Raw genomic sequence first — 21284 nt, 5'->3', positions numbered from 1 at the left:
AGTAAGCAAAATACCGTACGATGCAAAGCAGCGATGCTCTCGTTCAGTCGCGGCAGCAGCGAAGAGCGGTCGCGCGAAAGCAGCGCTGCTTTCTCTCTCGCTACCAAACACATATGTAGGTTGATTGGAGATGTATAAGTATAAGTATAAGCCTTAGCGCAAGCTCATGCTCTTCACCTTTCGCACTGAGATCAAAGTGTATAAGACTTTAATACAAGCCTTAGCCCTTTGCTCTCCGTTCAGTCGCAGCAGCGCGGAGCGATCGACTGCATACGAACGAAAGCAGCGCTGTTCTCTCTATCGCTAGCAAGCACCGTAGGCTAATTTGCATAAGTATAAGACTTTGGCATACGCTTAGCCCGCGCATTGACTGCAGCTGACGCTCTCTGAGCTGCTTGCGCTCTCAGCTTTCGTTCTTGCACTGAGATCAAAAGCTCAGTCAAGAGCTGCAGGTCAGTTCTCTTTGAGGCGTTGGTGATTGAAGTCATGATAGACATTATAATAATAAGGTAGCGGACTGACAATCTTAGGTTTACTAAAAAGCAATCTATTGAGCTAGTTCGACCAATTAAGTGCATAGCAGTTATAGAGAGTATGCATTTTATTGCTTTACTTTGATTTGTTGTAAATTTAATATCAATTATTCATATTGTAAGACACCCAAGTGAAGTGAATATCATTTAAATAAAATGCTGTTTTCATTTTATAACAATGTGCGTTTCCACTTAGATCATTATTCGCTAAAGTTTTATTATAGCGCTAGTCTGACAATGAATTAAATTTATTTCTTGTATATTTTTATATTTGTTTCCGATGTATTTCGATTGCAGTATTTTTCTATAATATATTATATTTTTATATACTTGTATGCACATTGAATTTCGTACATTGATTTGTATATTTAATTTAATATTATTTGCAGATTTATTCGATTTTATTGCAACATTTCTTAGCGTTTCCCATTTCTGCTGAAATGTGTGCGCTGTCATTTATTTAAAAACATATATATATAATACCCAACTTATGTAAGCTATGGCAACGAGAGAGGACCTAAAAAAATAAACTATTAAAATTGTATGCAAAGCATCGACAACTGATTGAAGCAGCTGCGTGGGCAATAATGTCCTGTGTCTCGTTATTTTTGGGGGCAGCCAAAGGACGAACGGGTCACAGGTCAGTGTGCTGCTGAGTAGGTAAATAAAAAACATTTGCGTCACATTTGGCAAATCAAATAAATCAGTTGAAGCATAAAAAAAAACCAAAAAAACAAAAGGGAGAAGTAAAAATTTAGGGGTTGCCAATTTTGGTCAAGCTCCATTTGTCTCTAACACGGGCGATTACAATTTGAATTTATCTCTATGTTTGTTGAATTAGAGTAGCTTAACAGTTATATGTTCAACTAGAAGCTTAAATGTGCTTACGAGAGACTTTGATTAACTTTTTGTGCATAAACAAAAAGCCAATGGCAAAGCTGGGGATTTATTATCAAAAAGGAATTTTCAAAATATTAATTATCGTTGGCAAACAGTTGCCAACACTTCATTATAAAGCGCGCATGGCCATCAACGACTATTGAATACACTTTGAGTGAGAAATGCAAATTAATGTGCTATATAAATATATATTTTTATTCAATGGCCTGATAGTTATACTCTAATTATAATTAAATCGTTTATAAATAAACGGCATCTCCTAAATGAAAACACGCAGAAATCGCTGCTCATAATTGACATGCATGCTATACATATATTTTATATATATATATATATATATATATCTGTTTATAACACGCTTGTGGCTAAATACTTGCCAAAACATTTTTTTGTTTTTTTTTTCTGTGTTGGGGCCACGAAACTTTTAGCACAATATTAATTTGATTAAGCGCATTAAACGCATTTATTAATACGTTGACCATCAATTTGTGTGCTTGTGTGCGTGTCTGTCTGTCTGTGTGAGCTGTGGGGCGTTTTGTGGGCGGGCCATTGGCTGTCAATTTGTCAAATTAAGTTGGGCTCTTAAGTTTTGGCCGTAGCCCAAGCCAGTTAACTAAGCGAGAGAAAGAGAGAGCGGGAGAGAGAGGGACAGAGAGTGGTGTTGGCAAAGTAAAACTTTTTGATTTCTATAATAAGCATTATTAAAAGCTAACAACGCTTTTCATAATGTAAGCACATTGGATTTTAAGATTAAAAACACATTAAGTGTTGTTTATTTTTAGTAACTAAAGCTTTTGCAGACAGAAGGACGCACGGACGTACGGACAGGCAAAAGGACTTCGTCTAGTCTATGTAGTTTGCTTCTTCTTCTTTCTATTGCGTACACACAACTTTAAGCTAAGTGGTGTTTAACATATAAATACTTTATTTTAATCAGAAACGAATAAAAAAATCACAGATAAATAAATTTGTATTAAAACTAATCAAATTTGACTCTTGTTACAAACATTTTATTATTACATTTTATTTATTTTATTCATTTTATTATATATAAAAAAAATGAATTTTTTTATTGTAATTTTTATTGTATACTAAAAATAGTCGAATGAACAGAGCAGCTGCAAATGCAATAAAAAGTAAATTAAATTTTATTTGTAGCTTTTATAATAAATTTTAGCCCAAAAAATACGCGGCATGTAAAAAGTATAAAAAAGAAGGAAAAGTATTTTTTTTAAATATCTGCAGAGCTGCGAGAACAAAATTACTCTAGATTAATTCAATGCGTCCAGCAATCAATATGCCCAACACTATAACAATATGTGAGTTATTTATTTTTATGCATTGCGTTTTGTCAAGATTGCGCACATTGGCCGCTGCTGCTTCAAGTTAATTATTATTAATCAAATGTTACGTATACGCCATGTTAACACACACACACACACACACACAGAGAACAGTTTGTAAAGAGTTTGATTTGGCGCAAGTTGAGGGCAATTAACATAAATTGCGTGCGCAATCAACAATGCCTAAGCCCTAAACTAATTTGCATGAATTATGCGTTATAATTGTTGAAGCTTAACAATAATAATAATTGTAGAATGTTATGAAAGTGCAAAATGTTGACAAAGGGGCGCACGATAAGCGTTAATGTATCGCTTTATATATATATATATATATCTCATGCATATATTATTTATACTAAAGCGGACTTTGATTAATTAAGCCGACACATACGCGCGCGCACACGCAACGTGCCACGCCCCCTTACATATGTTCCGCCGGACAACATGGCTCGGACAACGGTTTTATGGCCTCCTGCGCTGCTTCTTCTTTTTAACTTGACATTTATCGCTTTATACGCATTTCCGTTTCCCAGGCCAGTCGCTCAGTCTGTCAGTCAGCCTCCCACCTCCCACCCCACACCCCCATCCTTGAGTTTTACTCGTGTCTGTCTGACATGTTTGTTATGTTTATGGGACGTTACATTTACCAACTTAATTGGTAGTTATAGACGTTCAAATAGCGCCTCAACCAAGCAACAACAACAACGATCCCTAGTCGGACTATAAATAGCAAAGTCTATGTTTTTCTTAGAAAAAAATAAGCTGAACAGCGGCGCTTCATTAAATTTTATATTCTATGGCAGACATTGCTAAATTTTCTGTGTGTGTGTGTGTTTTTTTTTTTAATTTATTGTAATAAAATCAAAGTTCAATGAACTTGTCTGTCTGTCTAATTTTTTATTATTACAACACACACACACACACACACACATGCACACAAGTATGCCTTGTAGCCAATCCTTTGAGAGCATCTCTCTGTTCCTTGCCTGTCAAATGATTGTCATTGTCTCTCTTTGCATCTTTTTTTCTGCTGTGTCCTTTGGCAATTTTTTTGTTTATGTAATAGTGTGTACATATATTTTATTTGCTGATTCGTCTTCTGGTTCAAAACATAAATCTCAGGCTCTCGCTCAGACAGCAATAATCATAAAAATCACATTCAGTTTAATGCAAAATTAAAGAAACTTTTCATAAAAAAAAAAATATGTTGCAAGAAGTTGAACAGAAGTTAGTCAAACCTATAAACTGTTTTGTTTACAATTTGAATAAATTTTCTGCATGCGAAATTGTTGCGTTATAATAATATTCAATAATTTTTATGCGAGTTCAGTGAAATTTCGAATTTTAAAATTTAAATAAATTGTCAAGCGACATGTTTTATAATTAAAAAAAACCCTAATGCATTGAAATAATTGGAATTTAAATTGAAATTCAAAGCATTTATTCTAGGGTATTTTGTAATCAAGTGCGCTCTCAATAAAAATTTCTTGCTGCTTTTTAAGTTTCTGTTTAGTTCTGCTATGTGGCATGTGGCAAGTTGTAGCCGCAGCTGGCGAAAAATTCCAACTTTTTTGTGTGCGTGTGCGTGTGTGTGTGTGTCTGTCTGCTGTATCTGTATCTTATTTAATTTGCCAGGCGTTGTACGCTAAAGTAAAAGAGAAAAACCCAAAGAAAGAGACGCGCGCCTCGCATGTTGCTTGACTTTATTTGCTGTGTGTAATAAAATTAAAGCCCTTTAGCTATTGTACTTGCCAAAAGTAAAAAAAAAAATGAAAAAAAAAATCAAATAAAATAAAAGCAAAACAAACGCAAAACGACAACAACAATTTGTTCACACACACACACACACACACACACACATGACAGAGAGTGAAGTCGAGTGAAGAGTCGAGGCCGTAGACCCAACAAGCCATGACTGTTGCTTTTAGTTGTGGATGCGGCCATTAAGTTGGCCTTTTTTATTATAGTAGTTCCTAGCTTGCTACATGCCACACACAGAACCGCAGTCTGTGCGGCTTAACTTGACGAGCGACAGAGAGCGAACGATAGAGAGCGAGAGAGAGAGAGAGAGAGACTACAATGTAGCATATTGAGGATTACGCATTGTTAAAGCTGCTAGTTTAGCTAATATCTCCAGCTCTTGCAGCTTCACTAATTAACTGCGCTTAGGGTGGCGCGACAGGCGTTGGGCGTTGGGAGTTGGGAGTTGGGGGTGGCACGCCACATCAATTGTTCAGACATATGTCTATTTACTTATGTTTTTAAGCACACACACATGCATAAAATATAACAAATAATTTTCTGAAAATTTACAAAGCGCCAGAAACCACCAAAAGTTAGTTTATTTGCTATTTTTGCATTATTAGCTATTTAATTAAAAAAATATGCGAAATAATTAATTTTATTAAATGTTTAGTATTTTTGTCTTATATTTTAGAAAACTGTTTAGCATAGCATATATTTGAAATTTTAAAATTGAATTGAAATTTTAAGTTATGATTTCATTTAATTGTTTGGTCTGTCACACAATTTCTATTTGCAATTTTAAACTAAAAATTGATTAAATGTATAGAGCAGAGTTATTTACTATTTTGATTATATATTATAAAATTCCAATTTATTCAGTATATATAAAGTATAGCACCTTATTTTTATAAATTGAATAAATATTTTAATGTTAGCATTTGATCATTTTGTGCAGCATTTTGCTAAAAATGAAATTTAAAATACGCTGAATATTTGTGCTTCTTATCGAAAACATCGATTACGCGCATTATCGATAGATAATACAGATTAGCTGTATTAGCAGCAGCTTTGTATTCATTTTTCTTACCTCCACAATGATCCTTGAAGTCATCACAACAGTCGCCGAGCTTGAGGCAGGCATGATCACAATAGCAGGGCTTATCGCTCAGATCCTCAATGATGGCATTGATGGGCGCCTTCTGGACCACACACGAGGAGTCACGGCCATTGCAGCAAAGCTGCGCCTCCCGGCACGAGCCAGCTGCCACCAATGGCAGCCACATTGACAGCCCGCCGAGGCACGACCAGATTATTAGCGCCATTTCAATGGCGGCGCAACGGCAACGGCAACGGGAACGGGAACGGCAACGCGTGTTGGCGGTTAGCGCTTGTGACATTTTGGCAAGGCGTTGATTAACGAAATTCAGCGGCTGTGTCTGCTCTCTCGCTCGCTCTCACTCTATATATATAAAAACATGATTTAAAGCGTCACACACACACATAGACAGATGTACAGTGGAGCCAAAGCGACTGTATATGCAAATAGAATATGCAGCCAAAAGCGGAAATTAAAACTAAAATTGAATTATGGCAATTGTGTGTCGAGTGGGGCACTGCTAACTATCGAGATGGAAACACTTTGAATTTTAAATGCAGCTGCAGTTTTTCTGGTTTAGAATTTACAGGTAACAAAAAAAAAAAAAAAGGAAAGTGCGGCAAATTAAAAACAAATACTCCAGCCACAAATAAAAGTTGGCAAATGAGAATTGACAATTGCAATTTGAAAACTCTAATCGCTGAGCGTTCTCTTGCATTTATTTCTAATTGGAAAAATATTTGCAGATTTAAGTTAACAAATAAATTGCTTAAAAGCAGAATTAAATGCGAATTTGTTAAGTTTTGATATTCTGTGACTGCAATAAGTCTAAAGACTTTTTAAATGCCAGGCTTTAATATATATTTCGACTATTTTACTATAATAAACTGAGTTACAGCAGCGACTTAATAACAAATTGAATAACCAATAAATTGTAATCAAAAATCTAAAGTATATTCCATGTAATTTTAACTTCAATTGAATTTTATTAGTATGTTAAACCAAATTAAAATTGACTGCATTTCAGTTGAATTTTAATTTAAATATTATACAATAGAATTGAGTTTGCATTTAAAAAAATATGAATTTCATGTAATTTAATATTCAAGTGAATTTTAATTAAATTATATCGAAAGTTCTTTTCAATTTGCTTTGGATGGAGAATCTCGTGAATATTTTAATTGCTGCTAAAATCAAATTTTAATTGCAAACTTGCAGAATATAAATTGTTGTTTGTACTTTTACTAAGAATAGAAATAAAAGCGACAATTAAAATGCAGTTAAGGCTCAAACTGAAAGCGTGTTTAAGGAAAATGTACTAACAGCTTTGAAGCTCTGAGCAGCTCCTAAACACATTGAGGCGCAATCAAAGTGGGTTGAATCAATGTATTTTGGGTGCAGCAAGTAACAAACAGTGTGGTGAAGGGGGGGTAGGGGGTAAACATTGTTGTGCCATTGTTAGTTAGGGGGAAAACGATGCTAAATCAAATCGAAAGGGTTTGGGGCGCTATGGGTCAGGTAAATCAATGGCAATGGCTTTCGCTTTGGCTTTGGCTACGGCTTCGGCTTGGCTATGGCTGCTCTGGGAGCTAATGGGGCAGTGGGGTTGGTTGTTTTGCATAAAATATTGGAGGCACAAAGCGGCAGCACACAGACTGACTCGTCCGTCCGTCCGTCGGTTGGTTGGTTGGTTGGTTGGAGCCTGGTGCGAAGGCATAATAAAACAAAGACTTCAATTTTCATAAATCGTAGAGCAGTAGAGCAGTAGAGAGTCTCGATTCGCAAAGCGATTCGCAGGGCACAAGACATTGGGAATATATATTAACAGCTGCGGCGGCAGCAGCCAAAGAAAAGGGCTGACAGAATCAATGAGCTGGAAGTTAATATCAAGTGGAGTAGATGACATAGAACTTGCTTTATTGCACCCACTGGTGCCATTTTCAATGTGTCCGAGTCCTTCAAGTGTCAATTTGGAAGCTCGATTTAAATATAGCATAAACAATTGATGTGTGTGTGTGTGTGTGTGTTGGCCCACAATGTCAAATAAGTGTGCTAATGGGTGAGTTAGGTAGATTGCAAAGATTTCTGGCGAATTTGATGCCAGCAGCACATTGATTGATTGCTCCTTGATTGATTGTTGAATTCGCAAATTGACATAAATGAAATCAACAACTTAATAAACCGCATTAATAACACTTTACAAAAAATGCACGCCAAGTACCACAGAACTGTAAGTACGGCGACTTACAACTTTTGATAGATTGCCAAAATACTTTTCGGGTAGCTAAAGCCTTCAATGAAATATTGTTGGGGGCCTAAACAAATTATGCAAACATGAAAGCCTAAAAACCACGTCTGCTGCATACGAAAGAGCAGCCCAAAAACAAAAAAAAAAAAAAACAAAATAAATAAATATGTAAATAAACTAAAAGTTTCGCTGTGTGTATGCGTGTGTGTGTTGGCACTTGAAATTGTTCTTTAATGTACTAATAACATTTCGCACAGCTTTTTGGCGGTTTCAGTTGCACGCAAAAAAAAACAAAGTAACTTAGCCGACAAACTAACAATAACAATAAGCGCTAAAAAAAAAAAACAGCACAACAGTTTATTTTGTTATTTTTGTCTTTGGCACACACGTGTTGACAACTTGAGCTTACTTTGGGCTACACTAGGCGAACTGACGAACTTATTTGTTGCGCGAATCTAAACGTAAACTGGTGAGAGCTTTTGCGTTTCGGAGAGCGCCGAGAGACAAGTGCGTACACAACGAAAGCCGGAAAACAACTGTGCAGCTTGCCTGACTGTGTGGTGAATTATAAAGCCACTCAGACAGGCTTCAGGCCAGCCAGGCAGCCAGCCAGCCAGCCAGCCAGCGAGCGCTTCACGTTCGGCTGTCATCGTATCGCCGTATGACGAACGCTTCGGCATTTCGCATTCGTCGTGTGCTTCAATTCGTTCGCCGCTTCGTGCTTAAGACTGAGTCTGAGTCTGAAACTGAGACAGCGACTGCGGCGGCAGCGGTGACTGCGCTAGCGACTGAGCCTCCAAATCAAGCGCTTCCTATGCCTATACACGTGGCTTCTTCTTGGTTTGCTGCTGCCTCTGCTGCTGTTTGTTTTGAGTAGGATTTCGTGTTTGATTTAGTGGGCAGCCCCATGTATGTCTATGTGTGTGTGTGTGTGTGTGTGTGTGAAAAGCCGGTTGAGCGCTGCATTCTCACGCTATTTAAAACATGCTCTGAGTGTATGTGTGTGTGGTGAATATTTTTTTTATATTTTTTGCGGCTTAGAAACAATAAGCACTAAGTACTATTAACTTTTAATGACAATATTTGCGGCTCTCATACAACAAAGATGTTCAATAAAAAAAGCACAATAACTATATTCATATGTACCTTAAATATAATAATAAATATAATAATAATCCTTCATTCTTAAAGCTTGAAAGGCAGCTTGCATTTTCTTAAGATACAAACAAAAATCATTTAAAGTTACATTGAAGTTGTAACTGTCAGTTGAATAATAATTTGCACAAAGTGAAATTGATTCACACTTTTGTTTAAGCTAAAAATAAGTGATAAATATAGCTATAAATAAATAAAAAAGCCTCGTGTGTTTATTTCATAAACTGTTAGGCTTAAAAAGAAAGAAAGTCTAAAATTTAAATTAAAAATAATAGAAAATTACATAATTAATATTAAAAAAATTAAATGCCCAGGTTATTATCCTAACATTGAAGAAATATTAATTTTAAATAAATCACAAAATGAAATCATTTTCTTTATAAATTGTTCTTTAACTAAAATGTTGTGTTGCAGGTAAGTAAATTACTAGTTACCCACTGTATGCTGTACCCACTGTACAGGTATTGAAATACAACAAGCTGCTGTCTGTTTTAAGTGAAATCTTGTAATCAACTTGATATTGATATTAGATGTTGGTGCGGTGTACGCAATTAGCTCACAAGACTTAGCTGCCATCAACGTAACTGCACACACACACACACAGACACACACACACACACACTAAGGAGTAGACAATGAGTCCATGGTTGACATAGTTGCATAGATTTTGGAGAGGGCGCTGGACTAATGCGTTGCTAGGAGGCGTTGGCAGCGCTTCTGATGATGGGCAGCGACTCTGGCATTTATGCTGACACCGAAAATCATCATCAGCAACAATGACAGCGGACAAAACAGTTTTCATCAACAGCGAGCGATGGAACTTTCAGCCGAAAGTCACACTTTCATATGAGAGCGCTTGCTGCTAGCGATGGCATATCGCAACGCATATCGATAGTATCGATTGTTGCTGCAGCGAAAATTAACAAGTTGCTAAGCTAAGTTCTAATGTAAAGTTTGCTATGCGCGCTGGCTCGCAATTGTCTTGGCCGGCGAGTCATGCCCCCAGCTCAACTTACCAGGGCAAATATTTGCCGCCTGCTTGGACAAACTTGTGCCCAATGCGCTCCACCAGTGGCCATGCCAGACAGACAGACAGACAGACGGGCAGAGCAGGTTTTGGGCGTGTGAGCAGCAAAAACGAAGAAGAGCTTTCAGTTTATGTTAGTTTGCTTGCTTTTTGGTTTGCTTTGGGTTTCATGGCGCAAGAGGGCGAGGTGGGCGGGGGTCGCCCTGGGGGGTCATGTTAGCGTGTTGTGTTATTTGGGGTGCTGCGTCAAGTTTCCGCTCCAGATCATAAACAAAGCGTGAGAGTCATGCATGTTTCGTTTTGTAGCGCCCATTCCCATCCGTTTCATTTCCACTTTGTACCCATACTTAGTGCGGGGGTGTGAGGTGTGGGGCAACAAACTCTAAAAACAAAAAAAAAACGCTTGCAGGTATTTCACATTGCATACTTTTAGGCAAAACGTTGTTGCCCTCTCCATTCACTTGTAACTGTTATTTTTCATTCGTTATATTGTTGTTTTTGCTGTTATTGTGTCGTCATAGCCGTGAGCAAAATGCAATAACGACAATTAAAAGCAGTAACCGTAAAAATCGTTGCACTTTAGCTACAGACAACAGCAAACTAATCGAAATGCACTCGTTAGCATAAACAACAATTCGGGGCGACAGTTTAAAAATAATACATATATTAAACGCTCATAATAAACATAGAAAAATGAAATGCATATTAAAATAAATAATTCAATTTCCAGATGAGACACAAAATTTTCTTAGTACAAAACTCTTAGTACTTTTTTTTTTTTAGTTTTATTGCTATTTTGAGTAACATAAAAATCAAAGGTAATTATGATCTATAATAATATATATTAACTATATTATAAGCATTTAATAATAATGTATTAGTCTATATTTAGAAAATTAAAATGTCTAATTATAATTATTGATTTAAAATAAAACGTATTATGTTAACAATTTTACCCTAGAAGAGGTTATATATTGGTAAAATATACAACTTTTATCGAAACTATCGATAACTAAAAGCAAATGCTTGCAGCTAATTTTCCCAAATATTTTAAAGAGTCAATTAAATATATAAAGCATGTTAATGTTTTGATGTCCGACAAATGTTGCGTATGTTTTACAGCTTTAAATAAAAGCTTTTTATAAATTGTATGGTGCGCTTAAGTTTTTCGCCATTGAACAAACAATAGCAGACTTTTCGCATTAAATTAAAAATACAAAGTACAGTTGAATACAAGGGTGCACTTTGTGGTAAATAATAAAACATAAATTTTTATTTTTTACTGAGCACGAAGCTTGTTGCTGTCTTACTCTCTCTCTCTCTCTCTCTCTCTCTCTCTCTCTCTCTCTCTCTCTCTCTGGCACAATTTAAGGCATGACATCATTGCTGGAAGATCTTTATGAATTGCAGCAACTGATTGATTTAAAACATTTTTGAAATGCAACAGCTGCGCGCGCTCTCGCTCTCTCACTCTCACTCTCTCGCCTATTTCCGTCTATGAAAATGAAAAAGTTTACAAATAAGTATATTCATAAATTTATAAATAAAAACTTGTGGCATGTGTGTGTGTGTGTGTCGTCGTTGAAACTATGCCAAATGCTGGTCATAGAGACGGAGACGACAACTCGACAACAACAGTTGCAATCTGTGTGCCGCGACCCGCAGAGGCGTGTTAAAGGCTCTGCTGCCAATATTTTTTGTTGTTGTTGTTGTTGTTGTTGTGTGCAGTGTAATTTACAAACATAATTACATGACAAGTTGCTTAATGCAATAAAACGCATTACAATATAAAAGCGAAACATTTTTTAAAAGCATATCAATTAAAAGGCTGCAATTACCAATTAAAAAATCAATTGCAACGCCTGAGCTTCCGCACATGAGAGTGTGTGCGTGTGTCCGTGTTCGTGTGTGTGTGTGTGAGACACAAACAAAATGCCAGCGAGAAAACATGTAAACATTGATTGCTTGCTCAACCAAGGGTATGTGGTTTGGTGGTGCTGGGCTGCGGGGCAGGGGGGAATTTTGAAAGTGATCGTTGTTTGCCTGAGAATGCAGCATAATTAAATATTCATTTGCCACATAATAAATATGGAAATATGACATTAAATACAACAGCTTTTGTTCTCTGCCAATGTATGTGTGTGTGTTAGTGATGAGTAATAATTAAAGTAAGCATGTAAAAATTGAATTAAACAAAATTTCAATAAGCATAAGTTGCCCCAGCGGCAATAGCAAGCTTGTTTGAATTAAATTAATAATCAAAAGAACTACAAAATAATATAAAATATATAGAAAAAAGGTCATTTATTACATTATTATTTATTTTATTTTTATGAGTTTTTTTAATTGTTATTTGCCATATTTATGATTACCAATATTGTTATATTATATTATATATAGAGTGGTCTGCTTTTAATACAAAAATTAGTTTCTTAGAGCGTGACATACTTTTCTTATAAGATCAATGCTATATAGCTAAATTAAAATGCGCTCTCACAGCTACTAGCAAATGTAATTAATATGTAGTTTCAATATTAAACTGAACAAATTGAGCTGTTGCGCCCCACCGTCCGCCCAAGTATTTATTTCACGCCGCGCCACATGTTTACAAAATTCTTTGTCGTTGCCACTTTTGTTGATCCGCCGCAGCAGCGTGAGAAAGCCAAATTGTATTCAATAATATGTGTGTGTACATAGAAATTTATGCCAGGCGGGCAGGCAGGCCACACGACATGATTCATTTAAAAATAGCAACAAACTGTTATACTATGTTGAAAGCCCAGTTGTTCTATCTATAGATAAACGCTACACACACACACACACACAGATACAGATACAACATAAAATCATTTAATTATGGGTAAAATCGTTTTTATAGTTTGTTTTGGGATGCAATTATTTTATAATGCAAGTTGGCTGAGGAGTAAAAATACACTGAACAAAAATATGCATATAATACAAATGTCGATAAATACAAAACAGCAAAAATATTTAATAAATTTAAATTTGATTTTATATTGAATTTAAATTCAAGTAAGCTTGACCTTCAATTGCAATCTATTGTGGCAGAAAAAACTGCCAAAGATTTGAAAGTAAATGTAAACTTAAATCTTTTGGCAATCTCTCTTGGCATGTTTATCAGTCATAACAAAATCTGTGAAATGCAAAGGGTTGGCAGCTGGCAACTGGGAAGTGGCAAGTGGCAAGTGGCAGCTGGCAAGTGACAACTGTGTGTGGCAACTATGTCACTAGTGGCGCCACAAGCAATTGATGTGTGTGTGTCTGCTATGTCACCTGTTGAGGCGGCGTTGGCGTTGGCGTCGCTCTTGGCAGCTTAACGTACGTTGAGTGTCTTTTAATTGCCAAAGCTGTTGACAACGGCAACGGCAACGCGCCACACAGCTGCAGGAGATCACAAAATGAGCCAAAAAGCCGTGTGGCATGGCCACTGTGTGTGGAGTTGGCTCAAAACGATTTTGCCATTTGAAAGTGAGCGATTGGGTGATTAATGAGCCAAAGCACGAACATGCCAGAGCAATTAGAATACAATTAGCAGTGAATGTGAATATGTGTGTGTGTATGTGTGTATGTGTGTGCATGGCCATAAGCCCAGACTACAGTACTACCAACCAGAGTCCCAGTTTTCTGTCCAATAACCACCACGCTCTGGCCAAAACACTAATGAGCGCGCCTTTCTTTTTGCTTTCGTTTTTTTCACAGAAGAAGACCAAGCAACAGCGTCAACAGAAGCAGCAACAAAAAGAGCAACAAATTGCCAAAACAAAACCGCAAGAGGTGTGTAAGCATTATGATTTAAAAAGGAATTTTACATGAATAATTTTATTCAAATTATTTACGTAGTAATTAAATAGAACTCAGCTGCTTTCAGCCCCAATAACTTAACTTACACGTTACAAAAGAGTCAACTTTAACTTAAGCAGCGTCGTTAACAATTGTGAAATTTGTCTTTTGTTTTGAATAAAACTAAGAGTTGTAAACTGAGCAAGCAGAACAGCACACACAATAAAGAAAATGAAAAAAAAGGCGCAAGCGGCAGCACAAACTGCAAAACTGTTTATTAAGCATTTGCATGTGACTGCAGCAAAAACTGAACATCAGCTTATTTAAACAACACATGGATTATTAATTATATAACCACTTGCTAATTATTTAAACATTGCAATTTGCACTTAAAAGAAAGAAAGCGCAGCTTGAGCGCGTCAATCGAAACTATCGCTATCGATATGAACTGATTTATAATGGCAGGCAGTGTGTGCTTGACGGTTTGATAAGCAGTGGATCGTAGTTTTAAAAGCAAAAACAGTACGGAAACCAAGTGCTGCTTATTAAACAATATATTAAGGCAACACAATGGTTTTTTAATTATATAACCACTAATTACTTAAACATTGCAATTTGTAAGCACAGTTTGAGCATGTGAAATATTTAAGCGCGTCTGTCGAAGCGACTTCAAATGATTTACAATGGTAGGCAGTGTTGGCTTGACGGTTTTGCGAGCAGTGGATGCCATTTTTGCAATCAGTGTTTTAAGTCAAGTGCGCAAGCGCAACAAAATTAAACAGCTGCAGATTATTAAACAATTCATTAATGTAACACATTGATTAATTATTTAAACATTGCAATTTGCACTAAATCAACAAAGCGTTGCTTAAGCGCGTCTATCGAAGTTATCGCTATCAAGTGATTTATAATGGCAGGCAGTGTGTGCTTTACAGTTTTTAAAGCAGTGGATCTCAGTTTTAAAAGCAGCTATAATTTTTTGATTTTTCGTGGAAGTGTTTATTGAATAAGATAATTAATTGAGTTAATTTATTAATTTATTTGCAGCATGTGGAACCGCAGGAATTGCAGTCCGCGTTTCGCATTGAGCATTCAGAGCTGATGGGACGCTATCTGGTAGCCAATCGTGAACTTGTGGCGGGCGAGCTGCTCATTAGCGAGGAGCCGCTGGCCATAGGACCCTGCGAAACCGCAGATCCTGTATGCCTGGGCTGCTATCAGCCAGTTAGTCTGGCGCCGCAGCAATATCGCTGTGCCGGCTGTGGCTGGCCCATGTGCAGCGCCAAGTGCGGCGGCATGCAACGGCCGACCGGACACACATCAGCGGAATGTGCATTCTATGCAGAGCATCGCGCGCAGACGGCCGAGCAACTCAACAGCAAAGCGTCGCCAGCTGAGGTGCGAGATCTCTATGAGCTGGTGCTCATTATTAGAATAATGCTGCTGCAGCAGCTGGCGCCGGAGCAGTATAAGCGCATACGCCAAATGGAATCGCATACGCAGCAGCGGCGATTGAATGCAACGCTCTGGCAGCACTATGAGAAGAATGTGGTGCAACGCTTGCGTGCGGATTGGCAGCTGGCTGAGCGTTGGACAGCAGAGGAGCTGCATGAGATTTGCGGCATTTTGGATGTGAATTGCTTTGAGATTGGGCAGCGTGGCGCCAAGGCGCGTACGCTATATCCGAGCGCATTTCTGCTCGCGCACGATTGCCGACCAAATACCTCGCATACGGATGATCCCCAATCCTATGCCATATTGCTGCGTACATCGCGGCGCGTGCGCGAACAGGAGCCGCTGACGCTCAGCTATGCGTACACGCTGCAGGGCTCATTCAAGCGTCGCACATTCATCCAGGGCGGCAAGCTCTTCTGGTGTCAGTGCCAGCGCTGTGCCGATCCCACCGAACTGGGCACCCATTGCAGTGATCTGGCCTGTGGCAAATGCAAGCTGGGCAGCATACGTGCCACAGCACCGCTCGAGCAGCTGGCAGACTGGGCGTAAGTAGTGCCACCCATCCACAATACACATTTACATGTTTAAATGTATTTCTCAAACTTAGCTGTGATCACTGCGATTACCGTTTGACCGCCTCGCAAGTGGAGCGTCTGCTGGATCGCATCAACGATGATCTGGAGGATATTGATGCGCGCAACGTGCCCGCACTAGAAAACTTTATCATACGGTATAGAGACTTCAATTCGAATTTTGTAGAGCCGGCACATTGAAAATTTAAAGAAAGTTAGTTAGAGGGTTAGTCGAAGTGGATATATTCTTAATCACACTGTTGAGCTAAGACCATATAGCCATATTTGACAGATTGTCTGTCTATATAAACGCTGAGATTTCAGAGCTAGAGACAGCAAACTAGGTTCGTTTTTAATTTTTATATTCACGAATCAAGATGAATTGTAATAGAAACAGCTTTGAATATATTAACTTGAGTACTTTTAGTACTTGTAGCGGCTCTCCAAACGATTTTCCACATTATTTACTTCAACTTGAAGCTTTTTAAACATTTATATTGATTTTGCTTGCTCTAGTTATCGCGATGTGCTGCGTTCCAATCATTATTTGCTGCTTAGCGCCAAATACTTGCTGTGCCAAACCTATGGCCGAGTTGAGGGCTATCTACTGCCTCAAATGTCGCTGGAGGATATCGCACGCAAGGAGCGCTATTGTCGTGAATTTCTAGCCATTGTCGATGTACTCGAGCCGGAAATGTCGCGTCTGCGTGGTAAGTCATCAACGCGCCAACTGTCAACTGTAGCTTTGATTGATTTTGAAATTTAAATTAAGCCATCATCATGTACGAGCTGCATGCACCGATTATGGTGCAGGCCCAACTGCAGATGCAGAGCGGTCAGCTCACACGTCAGCAGTTCCAGCGACGCATCAAGGAGGTGATGCAGCTGCTGCGGGAGAGCTCACGCATATTGCAGCTGGAGCCAGCGGGTTCCGCTGAGCATGAAATGGGACTTGCGGCCGCTGAAGCGCTACGCGAAATGGACAATTAGCATATTGTTGTTGTTGTTATTTTTTTTTTATGAAATGTGTCTATTTTTTTAAACATGTACAAGTTAAGCAAGAAACAAACTTGACATATCCAGTGTTGCAAACATTTTTTAATTAGTCTTCCGTTGCTTTGTCTCGAGCCTAACAATGTAACTGCAACAAGTTTGCAACAAATCTGCAAAATTCTAAAAACAAATAAAAATAAAATTGAAAAGCAAGCAATTAAACTGTTTTCTGTTTTCTCTGCTTCTTTTCTCTCATGCCCAAGCTAACGGGTTGCTTAGTTTGCAGCAAAACCAAAGGATTAGATACAAGTTGGTGCAGAACTATTAAGCTAAAGCTTAAGCTATAATTATTGTTAAAACTATTATCGATTAGATTTATACTCTCAAATAGCAGCATTGTCATTTCTAATCCCTCAGCTTATATATAGAGTATCTAAAGCGCAGCTTAATGCCGCTTGCTTTACTATTTCTGCCCTTTTTCATTTACACTTTTTATGCGTAATAAAAATTGCATTAAAAGTAAGTAGAATTCAGGATTTAATGATTGCATAGAGAGCTGGAACAAACGCCGACTGTTGCCTTGGTGACTAATTGTGTCTCGAACCGGAAACTAGAAGACAACTAAAGACAATTGTGCAGATAAATTTTGACACGACCAGCTTCATATACACTTTAACTTAAGAAATATAAGCAAGTTAAGTTTTTATATCTAAATCAATGTTGTTAATTAATTAACGATTTCTTGAATTTAAAACTTTAGCTGCGCACTAGTTGAACACGGCCAACCTTATATACACTTTATCTATAGCAACGCATAATTCTTTATTTTAATTTATTTAAAGAACTTAAATAAATTATGAATTAACACATTGAACAGTGTCCCGACCGCGCTACGTGGGAGAATTGTATAAATTCAAAATAATTAATGATAAGCGAGTTTAAGGACATATTGAATGCAAGAAGGTCTGGGATAATGAGACTATGCCGATTTATAATTATACTTAGAGTAATATAACTAAACTTATAAGCCCCGTACCAACTGTAAGGGAAAGCTTGTATTATTTAGAAGGCGCATTACATCGTTGGGAGATCTTTTTGTAAATAATAATGTATTTAAATTATAAGTACCCCAAACTATGTAATCTATTGGTGACTAGTTAAATATAATTATTTTGTAATTCTGCTCTACCGACATATTAAAGATACCCATGTCAACATGCCATTCAAATGTCAAAGTGTATAAAGCATAGAAAAAAACCATAAAACATGCTGGCTAGCATTTGTAGCTTGTATCTTTAAGCACCAATCAAGTTGTTGCTGACAGCCAGCTTTCAATATATATATACACATACATATTTTTTTTGATACAATGTTAATTTATTCATGTTTATTTGAAGGCATCATAAGCTGTGTGTGTCCTTAGTGTTCGTATGTATGAATGAATATGAATGTTAATGTCGCAGTGACAGCTACTGACAGCTAATTAAGTACTCTATGCAAATTAATTAAAATATATTTGTCAGCTGCCACTTGACAAGTGTGGCAAAAGGCAAAAGAACATTTTGTGAAATCAAATGAATTTGAATACAGCAACTTATGTCTCTATTTGATAGAGCCACAGCTGCTGCAGCTGTCGAACTGTGAAACTAATTGGTAGAAATATAAAAAACAAAAAAATTACTAGCATTGCCACTTGGTGGCGCCTACCTCTGCCCACAGCCTTCCCCCTTGACCCTTGACCTGTAGTCTCTTTGAGCGTCTATGCGCATTCATTATTTCGCACTAATTAACATTTTTGCGACAAAAGCGGCGGCGCTTTTACTTTTATGTTATTTTAATAATATTTCTTTATTTTCTTTTAGCACACACACACACACACACACACACATACAAGTTGCAACTGCCACTGTGGCACTTAAGTTTTTCTGGCTTAGCGTGTGGGTGGTGTGTGGGTTGGTTTGGCTTCGGTTGGGTTGAGAGAGTTCAACCCCATGTTAATTGCTGTTTATGCTGCGGGGTCGGTTTTAGTAATTAAGCAACTCCTTCGGCTTCGGCATTTTTGAGTGCTCACTCACAAACAAATTAAAATTATATTATATCAACGTATAAAAAAAAAACAAACTGGTAAAAAAAAATTTTAAATACAAAATAAATAAGCATTAGTTGTGCTGATTGTTTGCTTTGATTCCAGACAGATGTCCTCTACGCCCGTTCGGCAGCATCCCGTTCGATGAAATAGGGCGCGCCATCACGCTCCTTGCACTTGTATTTGAGTAGACAGCACTCCGGGAATGGCTTGGCCGGATAGATGCGTTCACCTCGATTACAGTGTTCGATTGAGAGTTTGCCACAACTACGATGAAAAGAAAAGAAAAGAAAAGAGTAAAGAAAGTAACGACAGTCAATTGACAGATAGAATTCGGATATTCAAATAATATACAGAGTGTAGCTAAATTAATTAAATATTGATTGGGTGGAGATTAAGAGAGATATTTAAAAACAATACACAGAAATACAAAATTCAAGAATACGATCTGCACGACAGTAAATAAAATGAATGAAAAATAAAATGTGCTCATTCTGAATTATAAATAAGAGTATTCAGTATAAAATATACACTTAAATATGCAATATTTTAATATTAATAAAAAGTAGCAAAAAAAATCATTTAAATATGCGATATTGAAAATAAATAAATATAATTGATTAAAAATGAAACATTTAAGACTACAATATTAAAAATGTGATATTTAAGCATAATATGATATGCAAATTGTTAATATTATATATTACTATTAAATATTATGATAAATGTTACGCTATGAATGAAGAGATGGATAAGATATTGAAAAATTATTTAATCTATTGCTATATTTAAACATGAAACGTACAAACTTTGTGTGTAATTAATAGAATAATGCTTATTATTGTGAATCGTTTGCGGCAATATATCTTACGATATCTTCGCTTTGAAAAGTTTATACATATGCTATGCTAATGTTATGCATAAAGCAAGACTTGTTCTAAACTTCAAAAGTTTGTAAGCATTTGTAGCCGCCAGCGGCAACTTGAAATATTAATCAATAATTGCAGTTGGTTGAATGACTGTAACCCAAAGAGAATTTGTAATGCTACATTAGTACTTTTAACAGAACTTTACGCCACTAAAACACACACACCCACACACAAATAGCTCATAGTGTATGTGTGTGTGTGTGTGTGTAACTCATAAGTAGTGGCGCTTAGCTACTCATCTTGACCTACAAATTACTGTAACAACTTTTGCGCAACTTTCGAAGCGCTCCAAAAAAGTTTCCAGCTGCACAGTGTGGCAAGTGCCTAAAGTAATGACTAATAAACTGTTGACGCCCCACTGTGCTAGCAGCTTATCAGTGCAAAGAATTTTCAAACTCAAACTGTGTATGCAAGTGTGTGTGTGTGTGTGTGTCCCTGGCCAAACTCACCCCTCGATAAGTATGGAGCCATCCTCGTTGCAAGTCAGTCGCTGACATGGCGGTATCCCATTGTTAACGCCCAACTGCAGCAGATCGCCGCGATAAATGCATTTGCCGGGATTCTCTAAGTGACAGTAAATGGACAGCGGATAACTGTGTGCGTGTGTCCGTGTGTGTGTGTGTGTGTTGGCCTTACCTGCATCGGCTGGTATTACCGCCTTGTAGGCGCTCACCTGCGCCAGCAGCAACAATAGCACAACGGAAACGTTGATGATTGTTCCCATTGCCGCTCCGGTTGAGCTTCTGCTTCTTGATTGTGTTCTCTGTCTCAGATACATTGTAACGCGTTCGAGTTCGAAATGGCACTGGCAGGCAGGCGGTGACGGCCAACTGAAGCAGCCAACTTGTCCCAGTTGAGGAGCGCCATAGACGCACAGTGGGCATACAACGACAATTTAGCACACATCAAGTTTGATAAGCAAAACTGAAAAGTTTCTATAAAAATATGCACAATATTTCTATAAAATCTTTAGACCTCATTTAAACAAAATATTTCAAATATTTTGATAAAATCCATGATTTTTATTTTATTTTACTTTTTTTTTGCTTGCAGACAACACACAAAAATTATAGAGGTATAGCCAATGTAAAATAAAATTTTACTGAAAATAAAAACTAATAATAATTATATTATAATAATAATTATCTGATTTTAATATTACAATTTTATTATTCTTAAATATTCAATTCAAGTTCTTTATTTAATTTTCCGTTGGGCATAAATTTTTGCTTACGTTTTTAATCACCCAACATATGCACGCTAAATGGTCTATGGCACCCACTGTGCTGTCGGCTTCTTCGATTCATCAATTGGTTTGTATTCGCTTTTTCTTTTATTTGTATTTGAATTTTTATTTGTGTTTTGCCTATGTTTTTGTTGATTATTATGTATTACTATTT

The 21284-nt window shown here is 37.1% G+C and overlaps 3 protein-coding genes across 3 annotated transcripts in view; 1 reads left to right on the top strand and 2 right to left on the bottom strand.

Moving 5' to 3' along the window:
* LOC108606955 overlaps positions 1–8387 on the bottom strand; it is an 82712-nt gene extending 74325 nt beyond the window's left edge. The window contains exons 1-2 of the mRNA XM_017997512.1: positions 8276–8387; positions 5610–5981 (exon numbers count right to left, since the gene is read on the bottom strand). Coding sequence (XP_017853001.1) covers positions 5610–5919 — 310 coding nt within the window. The 5' untranslated portion in view covers positions 5920–5981; positions 8276–8387. The remainder of the gene's footprint in view (positions 1–5609; positions 5982–8275) is intronic.
* Positions 8388–11677: 3290 nt separating this feature from the next.
* LOC108606954 (SET domain-containing protein SmydA-8) lies at positions 11678–17078 on the top strand. The gene is made up of 6 exons (XM_017997510.1): positions 11678–11998; positions 13769–13843; positions 14897–15849; positions 15912–16034; positions 16393–16586; positions 16649–17078. The coding sequence occupies exons 1-6, from the start codon at positions 11981–11983 to the stop codon at positions 16864–16866; spliced, it is 1581 nt and encodes a 526-aa protein (XP_017852999.1). The 5' UTR covers positions 11678–11980; the 3' UTR covers positions 16867–17078.
* A 1840-nt stretch (positions 17079–18918) lies between these two features.
* On the bottom strand, positions 18919–20703 carry LOC108605877. The gene is made up of 3 exons (XM_017995690.1): positions 20521–20703; positions 20334–20448; positions 18919–19222 (listed from the first exon to the last, which is right to left on the bottom strand). Exons 1-3 carry the CDS (start codon positions 20660–20662, stop codon positions 19072–19074), a joined length of 408 nt encoding a protein of 135 aa, XP_017851179.1. The 5' UTR covers positions 20663–20703; the 3' UTR covers positions 18919–19071.
* Between the last annotated feature and the right edge of the window lie 581 nt (positions 20704–21284).

The sequence above is a fragment of the Drosophila busckii genome, chromosome X (genome assembly GCF_011750605.1).
Source record: "Drosophila busckii strain San Diego stock center, stock number 13000-0081.31 chromosome X, ASM1175060v1, whole genome shotgun sequence".
Taxonomy (NCBI): Eukaryota; Metazoa; Arthropoda; class Insecta; order Diptera; family Drosophilidae; genus Drosophila; species Drosophila busckii.
This window is presented reverse-complemented; position numbering and strand designations above follow the sequence as displayed.